The 12388-nt window shown below is 47.6% G+C and overlaps 1 protein-coding gene across 1 annotated transcript in view; it reads left to right on the forward strand.

Annotated features, from left to right (window-relative positions):
* The first annotated feature begins 7758 nt into the window (after positions 1-7758).
* ADAMTSL3 (ADAMTS like 3) overlaps positions 7759-12388 on the forward strand; it is a 343828-nt gene continuing 339198 nt past the window's right edge. Inside the window, exon 1 of the mRNA XM_021680458.1 lies at positions 7759-7830. Within this exon, the coding sequence (XP_021536133.1) occupies positions 7759-7830 (72 nt within the window). The remainder of the gene's footprint in view (positions 7831-12388) is intronic.

Genomic DNA, 12388 nt, shown 5'->3' on the forward strand with positions numbered 1-12388 from the left:
CGCGCCGTGCACTTGCCGGGCGGTGCAGGTGGCGGCGCGCGCCCTCCGCCGCTGGGCCCCCGCCAGCGCTGCGCTCGGCGCCCGGAGGGGGCGGGAGAGGCGGGGCGGCCCGGGTCCCAGCCCCATTTAACTGCTCGGCGGCGGCAGCGACTGCGGCGCCGCGGGCTGGAGGCCGGCGTCGGGGAACGTTCTGGCCCCGGACTCCGCACGAGGTGTTGACGGGGCCGCTCCCGCCCGCCTCGCCGCCGCGCGCGCCGGGCCCGCGCTGCCCGGGCTGCACGTCCCAGAAGCGTCTACGGCGCAAGGTGGGTGTCGGAGCTCCGCGCGGGGGCCCAGGGAAGGCTGGACCCGCGGTGGGGGGGAGTAAGACTCGGGGCATTGGCCGCGGAGCAGGAGGGGGTTACTTCGCCGGTCCCGGGGTCTTCCAGGACCCGGGCGCTCACCCTCGCCGCGGCTCGGAGACCTCGGGGCCGCACGCTCCGTGGGGTCCTGGAGCATTCGGGGAGGGACGTGCGGGGGTCTCCGCGGGCGGGGCTCGCTCTCACTTGTGGGGGAACCCCGGAGAGTGGGGGCTTTCGGGGTTGGGCTTCCCAGGCGGAAAACGCACTGACAGCCGCCAGGAGCGGTGAGCGTCGGAAGGTCCCGCCGCCTGGCCGGTGGGTCTCGAGCGCCCGGAGCGCCAGGGGCCGCGGCTACGCGCCCGCGCGCAAAGCGAGCATACGGTGCCGGGGACGCGCGGACGCAGGAGGAGCCACCGCCGGGCGGCGGGCAGCCGGCGGGGTGTGCGGCGGGGCGGCCGGGGCGAGCCGACGAGGGGGGCGCGCGGTCCCGGAGCCCGGCACCGGCCGCCTCCCTTCGGCCCAGAGTCGCCGCCTCAGGTCGGCAACAGCAGCACATTTGCGGATCGCATTAGGCCAGGCCCTTAATGCTTTCTCCAGATGGAGAGAAGCCACCGACCCGCCCCCGGACACCGGCTCCGCCAAGGCGCCCGCGAGGCGAAGCGAGAGGCGAGTGTGACTTCGGCTTTTCCAGTCTCGACTCATACTGATTTCCCTGTAAACTGTCAGGAGAACTCTGCAGAAACCCCCCGCGGCCCTCCGGGGCGCAGGGGGCCTCTAGTGGTTCGCCCCCACCTACTTTTGGGAGGTTGTGTTGGGCGGGCGCTGAGGTTGTGCCCTCTGAACCTCCCCAGACTCAGCTCTCAGACCTCTCTGGCTGCAGGTCTGGGGTTCGGACAGCACACGGTGTCATCTGCTGGGGAAAGCTTTGAACTATCAGAAGACATGCGTTCCAGTCCCAGAGCAGTCACCATCTTGCTGTGTGACCTTAGGCAGGTCCCTTCCCCTCTCTGGGCTGGCTTGGTTGGTCTTAGATTCATTTTTGCCTGAAGTGGAAGAAGCTGGCAGGTGCCCTAATCCTTGGCTCCAGGCTGGCTTCCTGAGTCAGATGCCAGTAGCCACACCCTGCTGCTGACACATGAGCTGGAAAGTGGCTGGTGCAGAGAGGTCTCAGCTTCTGAAGGGCTGGAGGTGTGGGTTGCACAGGGGAGGCAGGTCCAGCTGCCTTCCTGACCTTGATGTGGACCCATCTGTACCCTGTAGTAGGTAGCCACATCCTGTAGTGGGTAGCCCCATCCTGGACCTACACAAACCTTTTCAAGGCATTGTGGGATGCTCAGGATCCCTCCCTCTGATCGGTCTCTTAAGTCATGGGTACTGGTACTGGTGGCAGAGCTGGTTGGAAACCAACTTTTTCTTCTTTTGTAGGCTCAAGAGAGATCCCCAGGAGGCTGGACCCCATGGCTTCCTGGCAGAGCTCCTGGTGGCTGCTGATATGGATGGTCTTCATGCACTCTGCCCTCCTGCAGGTAATATGGAGGAGAAGAAGAATGGCAGGCATCCCTCCGCTTGCTTAGGAGCATTACTGTAGATCACCTAAGATGTGGTGTGATTTGTGTTAATCCTATACCAAAGAGAATCTGATTTTCTCTCTTACCTCCAGCAAATGGTATTTCTGGTTGTTTTAGCTGTAAGAATGATTCAAGTCCCTTGGACCCTCTCTGAGTCCTGATCAGGGCCTGGATGCCCCTTGGATACCATGTACCAGCAGTGGCTTGGGGATGTGGTGGACCCTGTCTTTTCAGTCTAGAATGGCTGTCTGCATGTGCCCGGGAGAGGTGAGGCTGCTAGAGGCCAGGACACAATGAATGGGGCAGAGCCCAGCTTCTGGCCTTAGCTCAGCCGCTAAGTAACTAAGTAGGTATTCTGAGTTTACTTCTGTCAACACATATCACACTGTTTTGCAGTCCTTTCTTTAGACTGCTGTCTTTCCCACTAGCCTGGGTGGAGGGCAGCTCATCTCTTGCATCCTCATTTGCCGATAGGGCAGATTGAAATAAAGGAGTGAAGATAGTATTGCCCGAGAGACACGATAGGGAGTGGTGGAGACAGCGGCAAAGTGGATGGCACATGCTGTATGTGGTTAGAGCAGCCTCTACTCTCCTCCAGCTGGTCATTGCCAAGTGGGAACCCAAGCCCGGGATTGCCGTATCTTCTAATTTCTCAAGATAGCTGGACCATCCAGATTTCCTATGAAACCTCCCGGTTTTGAAAGCCCTGAAAGCCAGACAAAGGTGTTTGCAGCCTGGATTTAGCCAAGCAGTTTGTAGCCCTCGGTCGGTCTCAAGGGGCGGAGCACATCTTAGTGTCGTGTCCCCAGGGCTGCTGCTAGCCCAGGACAGCCCCTTGTGGGAATTAGAACAAGGCAACTCCTCTCTTCAGACATAATTTCTTGGGCATATGGGCTAGAAGGGCTTTAATGTCTGTTCAATGACGATGCACACTTGAATAAAGACCCACACCTTGGGATCGATTAACCAGGCTGCCTCTCAGTTCACTTTCTTGGACACAGTGTTTCTGAGCCTCTTCCGACTCCAATGCCCCATGATTTCGGTGGCTCATGAAAACTGGTTGTCGAGGTACAGTTTCTCCCCCATCATCCCATTTCATTGACACTGCTCCATAAGCACATTCTAAAAGAAGTCTTTTGTTAAGTATTTTCAGGGTGATTTTAGGGTTTCTCTAGTCAGTGAGGTGCAATGTGGTGGCAGGTGGTGGAGACTTGCTTTTCTGCCCCATTAGCAGATCTGAACCAGGCTTTATTCCTGGTCAACGGGGGCTGAGGTTTCAAGGCACCGCGTTTCATTTTGTCTTCTTGCACCCTATAAAATTTAAATGTGCTTTGAGTCTGTCTGTTGACCTTTGGCCAAGGGCAGTGTTTGCCCAGCTTGAATCACTCAGGGACCTCTTTTGGATTTTTCCATATCCGTGTGCCTCTGGCAGCGTTTTTTCCCCGTATGGGGCAGTGTGTGCAGGAGATCGTAAAAGGAGGGTTCAGACCACACCATCATCCACATTGCCCACTGCTCGAATCCCAGTGCCCCTGCTTCCTGACCTGTCGCACTGACTCGTCTGCGTCGGTTTCGGCATGTGTAGAGAGGGGGAGCTACCTCATAGAATTGTTTGGAGGAGTTCATCCCCTGCAAGTGGAAGAAAGGAGCAGACAAAACAGTGTCTGCACGTAGGGCGTGTGCGATGGACTTGAGCTCTCCGCCGCCGTCGCTGCCTTTATCGTGGTTTAAAACTGGAGCCGTGCCTGTAGTTTCGTTGTACCGTAGGGGGCGCTCGGGAGGCATCAGCTGAACAGAGACGGTGCTGTAACAGCTCGGAGGGGGGTGCGGCCCCATCTTCTCAGGGGAGTTCCCGCAGGTGAGCGGGACTGGCCAGGGCAGGCTCCCCATGGGTCGTGGGAGAATGTTCTAGTGAAGGGTCGTCAATCCTGAGACCCTGCTCATGGGTTGGACACGTGGTTGTCTGCCTAGGGTCAGCCTGGGTTTGTGACTTTGGCGTTTGGGGGCCTTCGGATGTTCCTCAGTATCTCCCCTTGCCTTGTACGTGCTGCCACTAGGTGGCTGGTAGAGAATTAACAGACACGAGGCTGAGCCACAGGGAGCGGGGCTGTGCCCACTCATTTAATAAAAGCTAGATTTCCTTTAATACATCGGCAGACAACTTAACCTTTTACACTCACTGACCACAAGTAACTGATGGATTGCCGAACAAAGCATGAGGTCGGCAGTCTTGTGTTTTTCTAGCTTGTTCTTGAGCGTTTCTGGAGGAGCTTGCTGTTTCCCTCACCCTTCCTGTGTCATGGGCCCTGGAAGCTTCCGGTGGCTGCAGATCCTCTCCTTGGGGGCCCTGGTCTTCCCCGAGAAGGCAGCTGCCTTCCTTAGCGAAATCTTGGGCAGATCCACTTTCATTTTTTCATTTTAAAAAAAGTCCAATCCGGTTTAAAAATTTGATTCCCCACTTTGATTTATTCACTTATTTTAAATTATGTTCATTTAGCCACTGTATAGTCCATCATTAGTTTTTGGTGTAGTGTTCAGGGATTCATCAGTTGCATGTAACACCCAGTGCTCATCACAGCACGTGCCCTCCTCAGGGCCCATCACCCTGTTGCCCCTTCCCCTCTGAAACCCTCAGATTGTTTCCCGGGGTCCAGAGTCTCTCATGGTTGGTCTTCCTCTCTGATTTCTCCCCCTTCGGACTTCCCTCCCTCCCCCTGTGGTCCTCCGTGCTCTTGCTTATGTCCCACTTTGATTTAAATCTCCCCTCCCTTCTGTGTCGTGTAGGGCTGACCCGGGGCTCGGGGTATGTGAAACGGGGTTGTGCTGGGGTCTCTTCTCTTCCCACCTCAACCAGCGGTGAGGACTGGCTCTCGGACACTTCTTCCTTTTAGTTATTCCAGGTCCAGCCCTCCTGCCATTGGAAATAGCGGAGGGAACGGGGACAAGAGCAAAGAGCTTCCTGCTTAACTGGATGCCTCTCTCTGGCAGACGCCACTGTGCATCTGGCTCTCGCGGACTCTCGTGCCCTCGGGTGGCATGTGCGGCCTCCTCAGAGGGCTCTGCGGGACCTCCCTTTGCTGGAGCAGGGGGTGCGGCCCTGCCTGCCCGTCGCTGCTGGGCTCTTCTTGCCCAGCACGCAGCTCTGTGGGCTGGGGTACCAGCAGTGGCTTAAACCCTGATCCATAGCATCACATACGGACTTGCCACATCGTGTGTGGCGCGGCCGAAATGAAGGTAGCGTCGTGTGTCAACCACACTTCAGTTAGAGAAAGACGCCCCAGCTCCCTTGGGCGTCGTCCACCCGATCGGTAGGAAATGCACGCATCCTCGCTGTGCAAATAGTGGAGGTCCTGTCTCGGGCTGCCAGGCCCCTTCAGTTCCCCACAACCTGCTCTGAGGCGGGTGTCTGCCTGATGTTGGTCACTCTCTTTAGAATGTGGGGTGCTTGGCGCCTCTCCGACACCACTTTGGCCAATGTTGTGGCCCTAGGAAAGGTCCCACTGGCAAAGGGCCTGTTGAGTATCGTGACATAAAGTTAGACACGCCAGCTCTAGGCTTAGGGCCAGGGCGGGTGTTGCTGGGAGTTGTGGCCTCAGTGATTCAATTTCAGTGGTTGTGCTCGGAAGTTTTTTTTTTTAAAGATTTTATTTTTATTTTTTGAGAGCGAGAATGAGAGACAGCATGAGAGGGAGGAGGGTCAGAGGGAGAAGCAGACTCCACGCTGAGCAGGGAGCCCGATGCGGGACTCGATCCCGGGACTCCAGGATCATGACCTGAGCCGACGGCAGTCTCTTAACCAACTGAGCCACCCAGGCGCCCTGTGCTCGGAAGTTTTAAGGGTTGCTGTTTCAGGTGGTTCTTGGTGGTTCTGGTCTCAGGGGTTCCCTCTGGCATTGTTTTTGGTCTTGGTGTAATTTCCGGTCTTTAGCCATCTTTCCGGGGTCCTCAGTTCTGGAATCGGGAGGGGTTCCGGTCTCGGTGATCCTGGATATTTGGGTGGCTCGGGTCTCGACGGCAGTTTTGTCTGGGTGGTTGTCTTGGCGGAGGTGCCGGTTAGAGAGCCATCAACACTTGTAGTCCCTCTTCACAGAGTGAGTTCTGCCACACTGGTGGAGCCTGGTACAGCGCTTCTCATCTCCTTGCTCTCCTGTGCATGATCCCCCATCTTCAGAACTCCCCAGCCAAGCTCTGTGGCCCTGTTCCTGCTGGCCCCCCATCTAGACAAGAGGTTTCAGAGAATGACAGTGAATTGATTGACCTCCTTGCCATAGCTTGACCTTCTGTGTCTAGCAGCACTGACCGCTAGCGGGTAAATTATGCACATAAACACTTCAATTGTAGAAAAATAGAAGATCTGGATTAATTGAAGGAAAAACAAAATGAAAAATTGACCTTGCTACTCCCACCCAGGTAATAACTATTAGTGTTTTCATGTGTAATCTTCCAGACTTGTTCTATGGATAAATATGATATAAATACATGTGTTATGTTTTGATAAATGGGATCATGCTAAAGATACTGCTATGCATCGTTTTCAGTCAGTGTATTGTGAATATCTTTACATGTCAGTATATATATTACAAGTGAAATGGCTATGTTCACTGTTCTTATGGCTATCCCATGATACCATAATTTGTTGAAGCACATTATCTCTTCATTTGACGTTTGGGTTGTTTCTAGGATGGTTCGTTCACTGGTGTTTGCCATCTGCCACTTGTAATGAACATCTTATGCTCACATCTTTGTTACTTATTTGAATATTCCTTAAAATAATTCTGTGCTTTGCTACACATTTGATATACCCTTGTGGGCCTTTTTCTCCTTGTCCAGTTTTATTCTGGGTAGAGTTCTTCCAGCGCTCTCAGTTTTATGTCTTAGAGGTACTCCCTGAGTAACCTCACCCTCCACAGTGATTTTGGATGCAGATTCCACACTGTGCGGGACACTCATAAAGGAGCCTGAGTGGAAAGACCTCAGCTTGTCCTGGAGGCAGGTCCACCTTATTACCAAGTTGCCCCTGAGGCCTGTAACTGCAGGATGGAGTCACTGGGTAGATCCCATGAAAATCCAGTGGAAGAATGAAGGGGAGCCCTGTCCTTGTTTGTCATAGGTGACCCCTGACTCCTTTCTCTTTCCGCCCCTCTGACCTTCCCATCTCTGGCTTTTTAAAAAAGCTGCTCAGTTCCAGAGTTCTGCACTTGGCCTCTTCTTTCTCGCTTCCCACGCTCTCTCCAGGCACCTCCCGTCACTCCTCTGGTTTTCTTTCCAGAGGCTCCTGCCTGGGATTTATCGCCAGGAGGACCCAGCTCTCATAGTGATCCAGGCTTTGAAATGTTCTCTTCCAAGAAGGTTCTACATATGCTGAAAAGATAAAAAGATATCTTCTATTTTACTTTAACTTCTAAACGTAAACATTGGAAATAAAACACAATTTTGATAAGTCTGTTTTGGTTTTTCTTTCTTTTTTTTGAAACTCAAAAACCTCTCCAAATGGAAGAGGCCCAGTATCTCTGATAGGCTTCTGTCTGCCTCTTCCAAGAGCTGCACATCAGCATATCCAGGAGCTACTAGCAGCTCCTCTAGGCTATTCCCAGACACAATACTTCCTAAACAGAAGTCCTCATCCCCCCTGCCCCCAACTCCATCTCAATGCTTAGATCCTCCATCACCTGGTCATTTGAGCCAGAATCCTGGGCTCCCTCTAGCTGCATTCTTCTTTGTTGCTCTGTCCTGTACCCATTCTGTCCCTAACTTGTATCCGTTCCATCTTAGAATTGGTTTCTTAAATCTGTGTCTGCCCCTCTGCTTCCACGGATACCATATGTTTGAAGAGTAGGGCCCATGGCGGCATGCGGTACGAAATCAGGATGAACAAAGGCGGTTTGTGGTTCTACTGGAGAGGACCTCAACGAGCATGCTATGTAAGTCAATAATACAGAGAACTTTATTCAGGGGGCAGCATGGAGTCCTGTGGGTGTTCAGGAGGCGATGGGCGGCACCATGGAGTCATCTCCACTGGACCACTGGTGATGCACCTGAGCAGAGGATACTTGGAAGGCAGCTAGCACTGGTCCAGCTGGTAATAATGAGACCTTCAACCCAGTTCACAAGAGCGCATGGGTGGGGGTTAGCCGTAGGCAAGAGGGTGGGTAGGGAAACCATTTTAGAACCTGAGGAGATAGATCCTGACAAGTGATTACCGTGGGGTTGAGAGTGAGAGAGAGGGAAGAAATGAAGATTCCTTCAGGTTTTGAACAAGTTTTAGGGACGTGTGAGTGTGAAAGTTGACCCTGATCTTCTGAAATGGTGATGTTTGAAGGAGTAGCTTCAGGGTAAGATGTGGGTTACAGAAGATGAGGCACCGAGAAAGGAAATGTGTGATGCTCTTTGAGAAGGAAACAGGGTCATTAGCACGGTTGTTCTGGGCAAGGTGAACATTTCAGTATATATGTACTCCACAGGGAAGCATCCAGGAGAAAAGAAAGGATTTAAGATACAAGAGGAAAACACCAATTATATGTAATTGCTTCGTAACAGAAAAGTGGGCCGTGTTCTCCCACTGCCTTGCTAATGGATCTTAAAGCACCAGAGCTAACATGTTATGGAAACCACGTTTCAAGGTTTATGATTGTGATTGCTTGCAGTTTATTTTTACAAAGATGCTAATTTCCATAAATAGCATGGAAGCATAAAGCAATTTCCTCTCCAAGTATTTTATGCAATTACTTTCTGGAATTTGTCAGCACCGAACAGCTCCAGCCAATGTATGTTATAAATTATTGTGGTCAAATACTCAGAAATGAATTTGTCCTCCAAATCTTCATTTATAAATATAGTAACCTTTTATTTTGAAAATAATTTAGAAAAAGGAAGAATACCTATTTTATTAATAAAAACTCATTTATAGTATTAAAGGACTCTTCAAATTCTCTTTACTCTCTTCAAATTTCCATTGTGTATTTTTCCTGCTTTAAAAACATAAATATATTTATTTAAAAATGTGGAAAACACGGAACGATAAAGATGCAAAAATAATTAATTCTACCAATTGTTAGGATTTTGTTGTATATATGTATTCCTAATATTCTTCTTAGAATATTAACATATATGCATCTTTAAAAGTCATTATACTGTATTTTGATTATAATTTTTTAAAGATTTAACAATGTGAGGAATATTTCCATATGTCCTTAAATATTTTTCCTCTAATAATATTTAATGTCTTCATAGCACTGCATCCTTTTTATTAAGTAATTCTTTACTGCTGAAACTTTAGATTGATCAGTTTTTTGCTGTTACAAATAATGCTGCTACAAAAATGCATGCAGATCCGTCCTTGCTCACATTTGTGATCATTTTCTTTGAAAACAGTTCTAGAAAATGTATTCACTGAGACATAATTTCGGGGGGTGGTCAAAAGCTGTGTGCAGTTTTAAGACCTTAAATTTATATTATCAGGTTCTCTTTCAGAAAGCTTCTCTCAATGTGTACTCTTACTTTGCAGGAGTTGGCAATATAAGGTTTAAGGAAATCTTAGTAGTGAGAGAATCTTAAAAATACTTTCGGGCCATTTCTATTACTGGTTTTGTGTAAGGTTTCCTTAAGACATTAGAAATAGTATAACAGATTTTATCTTCCTATTTTTGCCACTTTTTTCTATTGAGAACTTTTTATTAATTTGTAAGTGTTCTGTTCTTTATATAGAAAGAATATTAACCTTTTGTCTTTCATATGTTGCAAATAATTTTCCCATTTTGTCACGAATATTTTATTTTTATTTATGTTTTGGATACACTGACATTTACAATTACAATTTACAATTTACAAGCCATCTACTCTAGGAGTCTCTTAATTTAAGAGCTCTTTGCCTCTGCACCATGCTTAGAAATAACATCATACCGAGAGAAAATATATGCTTATATGTGTCTTCTTCTAGTCTTTTTTAAAGATTGTTAACATTTTAGTTTTAGAATATATTTATTTAATTAATCTGCTGGTCTCTTCCTGTGCTAATACCATATTTTTAAACAAGCTACTTTACTGTAGCTCTGTAGTGTATTCAGTAACTATTAAGGCAAGACCTCTCTTCATTATTATAGTTTTGACTAATCCAGAAGGTCTTTCAAATGATTTGGTCAAGTTCCAAGAACAAAAATCCTATTTTTTAAAAAGGGATTTGGCATAATGGGGAAGTTACTAGAGTTCTTTCGCTCAAAACTACACAAGACAAACAACAAAAAGAACAAGTTTATCTTCAGTGAAATAAAGAAATGGTACTAGCCCCCCAACACAAACTATGAAGTATTTTCTTGAGTACTGTCAAAACTAGATGTGAGAGAGAGGATCCTGAAGGTGGATATGTGTCTCCTTGGATTGTGAGCGGGACAGAGATTTCCCTAAGGGTGACTGTCACAAATTGTGCCTGTCTAATAAACTTTTGGTAAGAACAGTGAAATTGGGGGCCATGATGGGACTCGAAAGAAGTGGGTATTGTCCCCAAAGAGGTCTTACTTGACACCAAAAATGGTAAGCAACCCAAAGTTGAAGGGGAAAATTGTTGACACAGTTTTTTTGGTCTAGGTGCTCAAGGTGACCTTCTACAGAGAGAGGCTGCTGAAGGTGAAGGGGAGAAGGAGCAGTACCTTCCAGAATGAAGAGCTGTGGGTTAAGGGGCTTCCTGTGGACCTCATTGACTTTCCAGTGTTGACAATAAAAGAAAGATGTTGCTCTAGAGACAAGGAAAGAGCTTAGTAAGGGGATGAGCCAGACGCCAAAGGAGAATTAGAGCGCTGGATTGCTCTAGTTCATTCGGGCTTGTACCTCACATCCTTCCTCTGCTGTTCTTCAGCAGCAGCTGACCCCATGAGGAATGATGCAGACACAATGTCTAAGGAACTGGGAATGTGCCAGACAGAATGGGTATTCTACAAGATGAAATATAAACAAACAAATAAATGATAATAGAAAAATGATGAGGGGATCCAACATATGTATAGTTAATATCTCTTAAAAAGAACAAAACACAAAAAATTCAATAATACAATTAAAGAAAACTTTTCTCACCTTTTTCCTGAGGTCTTTGTAAATATTGATTCTGGACCTTTCGGCATTGAGTATTACTGAAGAGAACTCTGTGGCCAATCTGATTTTTTCCCCTTGTACGTGCCTCACTTTGTCTGCCATGATATCTAACATGATTTCTTCTTTATTCTTATATTTTCATCTGGACGTGATGTAAATGATTTTTATGTAAATAGTTTTTTTCTCTTCATAAGTGTGTGTTGTGTGTTCAGAAAAGGTTTTTTAGTGTGGTCTTCAAATTTGTAATGTTTTTATTTCTTAATTTTTGCCATTCTTTTTCTAAGCTCACTTTTCTGTTGTCAAGTGTTTTCTTTGTACTTTTATATTTCCACCTGTGCTTTTTGAAAGAGAGATCAGGTTGTCTATAATTTATTTGTGACTGTTGTTTTGAGAATTTATCTAGTGATACATGTTCATTGACTACATTTTGCTTATGTTTCTATTTTTATTTTATTTTTTGCTTTTGTTTCTATTTTTAAAAATTGTATTCATTGATCTTGTGAGGGTTCTGTTCTGATAAGGATTTTTTTTTTTTTTTTTTTTTTTTTTTTTGGTAATGGGGCTCTGCTCCATATGTCTCTCATCCTCCTTGGTTAGGCTAGCAGACTAGTCAGGGTATGTTCTTCTCTTGATGATAACAGACACACATGAGAATAGGTCCAAATGCACAAGGGTCTTCCTTGTGCCTTCTACTTGAGTCATTTTTGCTAACATCCCATTGGCCAAAGCAACTCACATAGCTGAAGCCATGGTCAGGGGGTAGGGAAGTACCTTTTCCTACTGTGAAGCCAGGGCAAAGTTATAAGGCCAAGCCCCAAATCATTGGAGTTGGCAAGTGTGCTCTTTCCATAGAGATTATGTGGGTATGTGTGTGTGTGTGTGGGGGAGGGGTAGGAGTGAATATTTTCAAATACTCTAATTTGATCTGGCAAATCCAGGCTTTTCTTTTTTTAAAAGTTTTTAACTCCAGTTAACATACAGTGTGATATTAGTTTCACGTGTACAATATAGTGATTCAACACTTCCATTCATCACCCAGTGCTCATCACAACAGGTGCCCTCCTTAATCCCCATCCCCTATTTTCTCCATCCCCCCCACCCCCCTCCCACTGGTAACCATCAGTTTGTTCTCTATACTTAAGAGTCTGTTTCTTGGTTCATCTCTCTCTCTCTTTTTCCTCCTTTGTTCGTTTTTTTGTTTCTTAAATTCCACATATGAGTGAAATCATGATATTTGTCTTTTTCTGAATGACCTATTTTGCTTAGCATTATACTCACTAGCTCTGTCCATGTCACTGCAAATGGAAAGATTTCATTCTTTTTTATGGCTGAGTAATATTCCAGGGAGAGAGTGTGTGTGTGTGTGTGTGTGTGTGTGTGTGTGTGTGTGTGTGTGTG

This window comes from Neomonachus schauinslandi, chromosome 9 (assembly GCF_002201575.2).
Source record: "Neomonachus schauinslandi chromosome 9, ASM220157v2, whole genome shotgun sequence".
Lineage (NCBI taxonomy): Eukaryota > Metazoa > Chordata > Mammalia > Carnivora > Phocidae > Neomonachus > Neomonachus schauinslandi.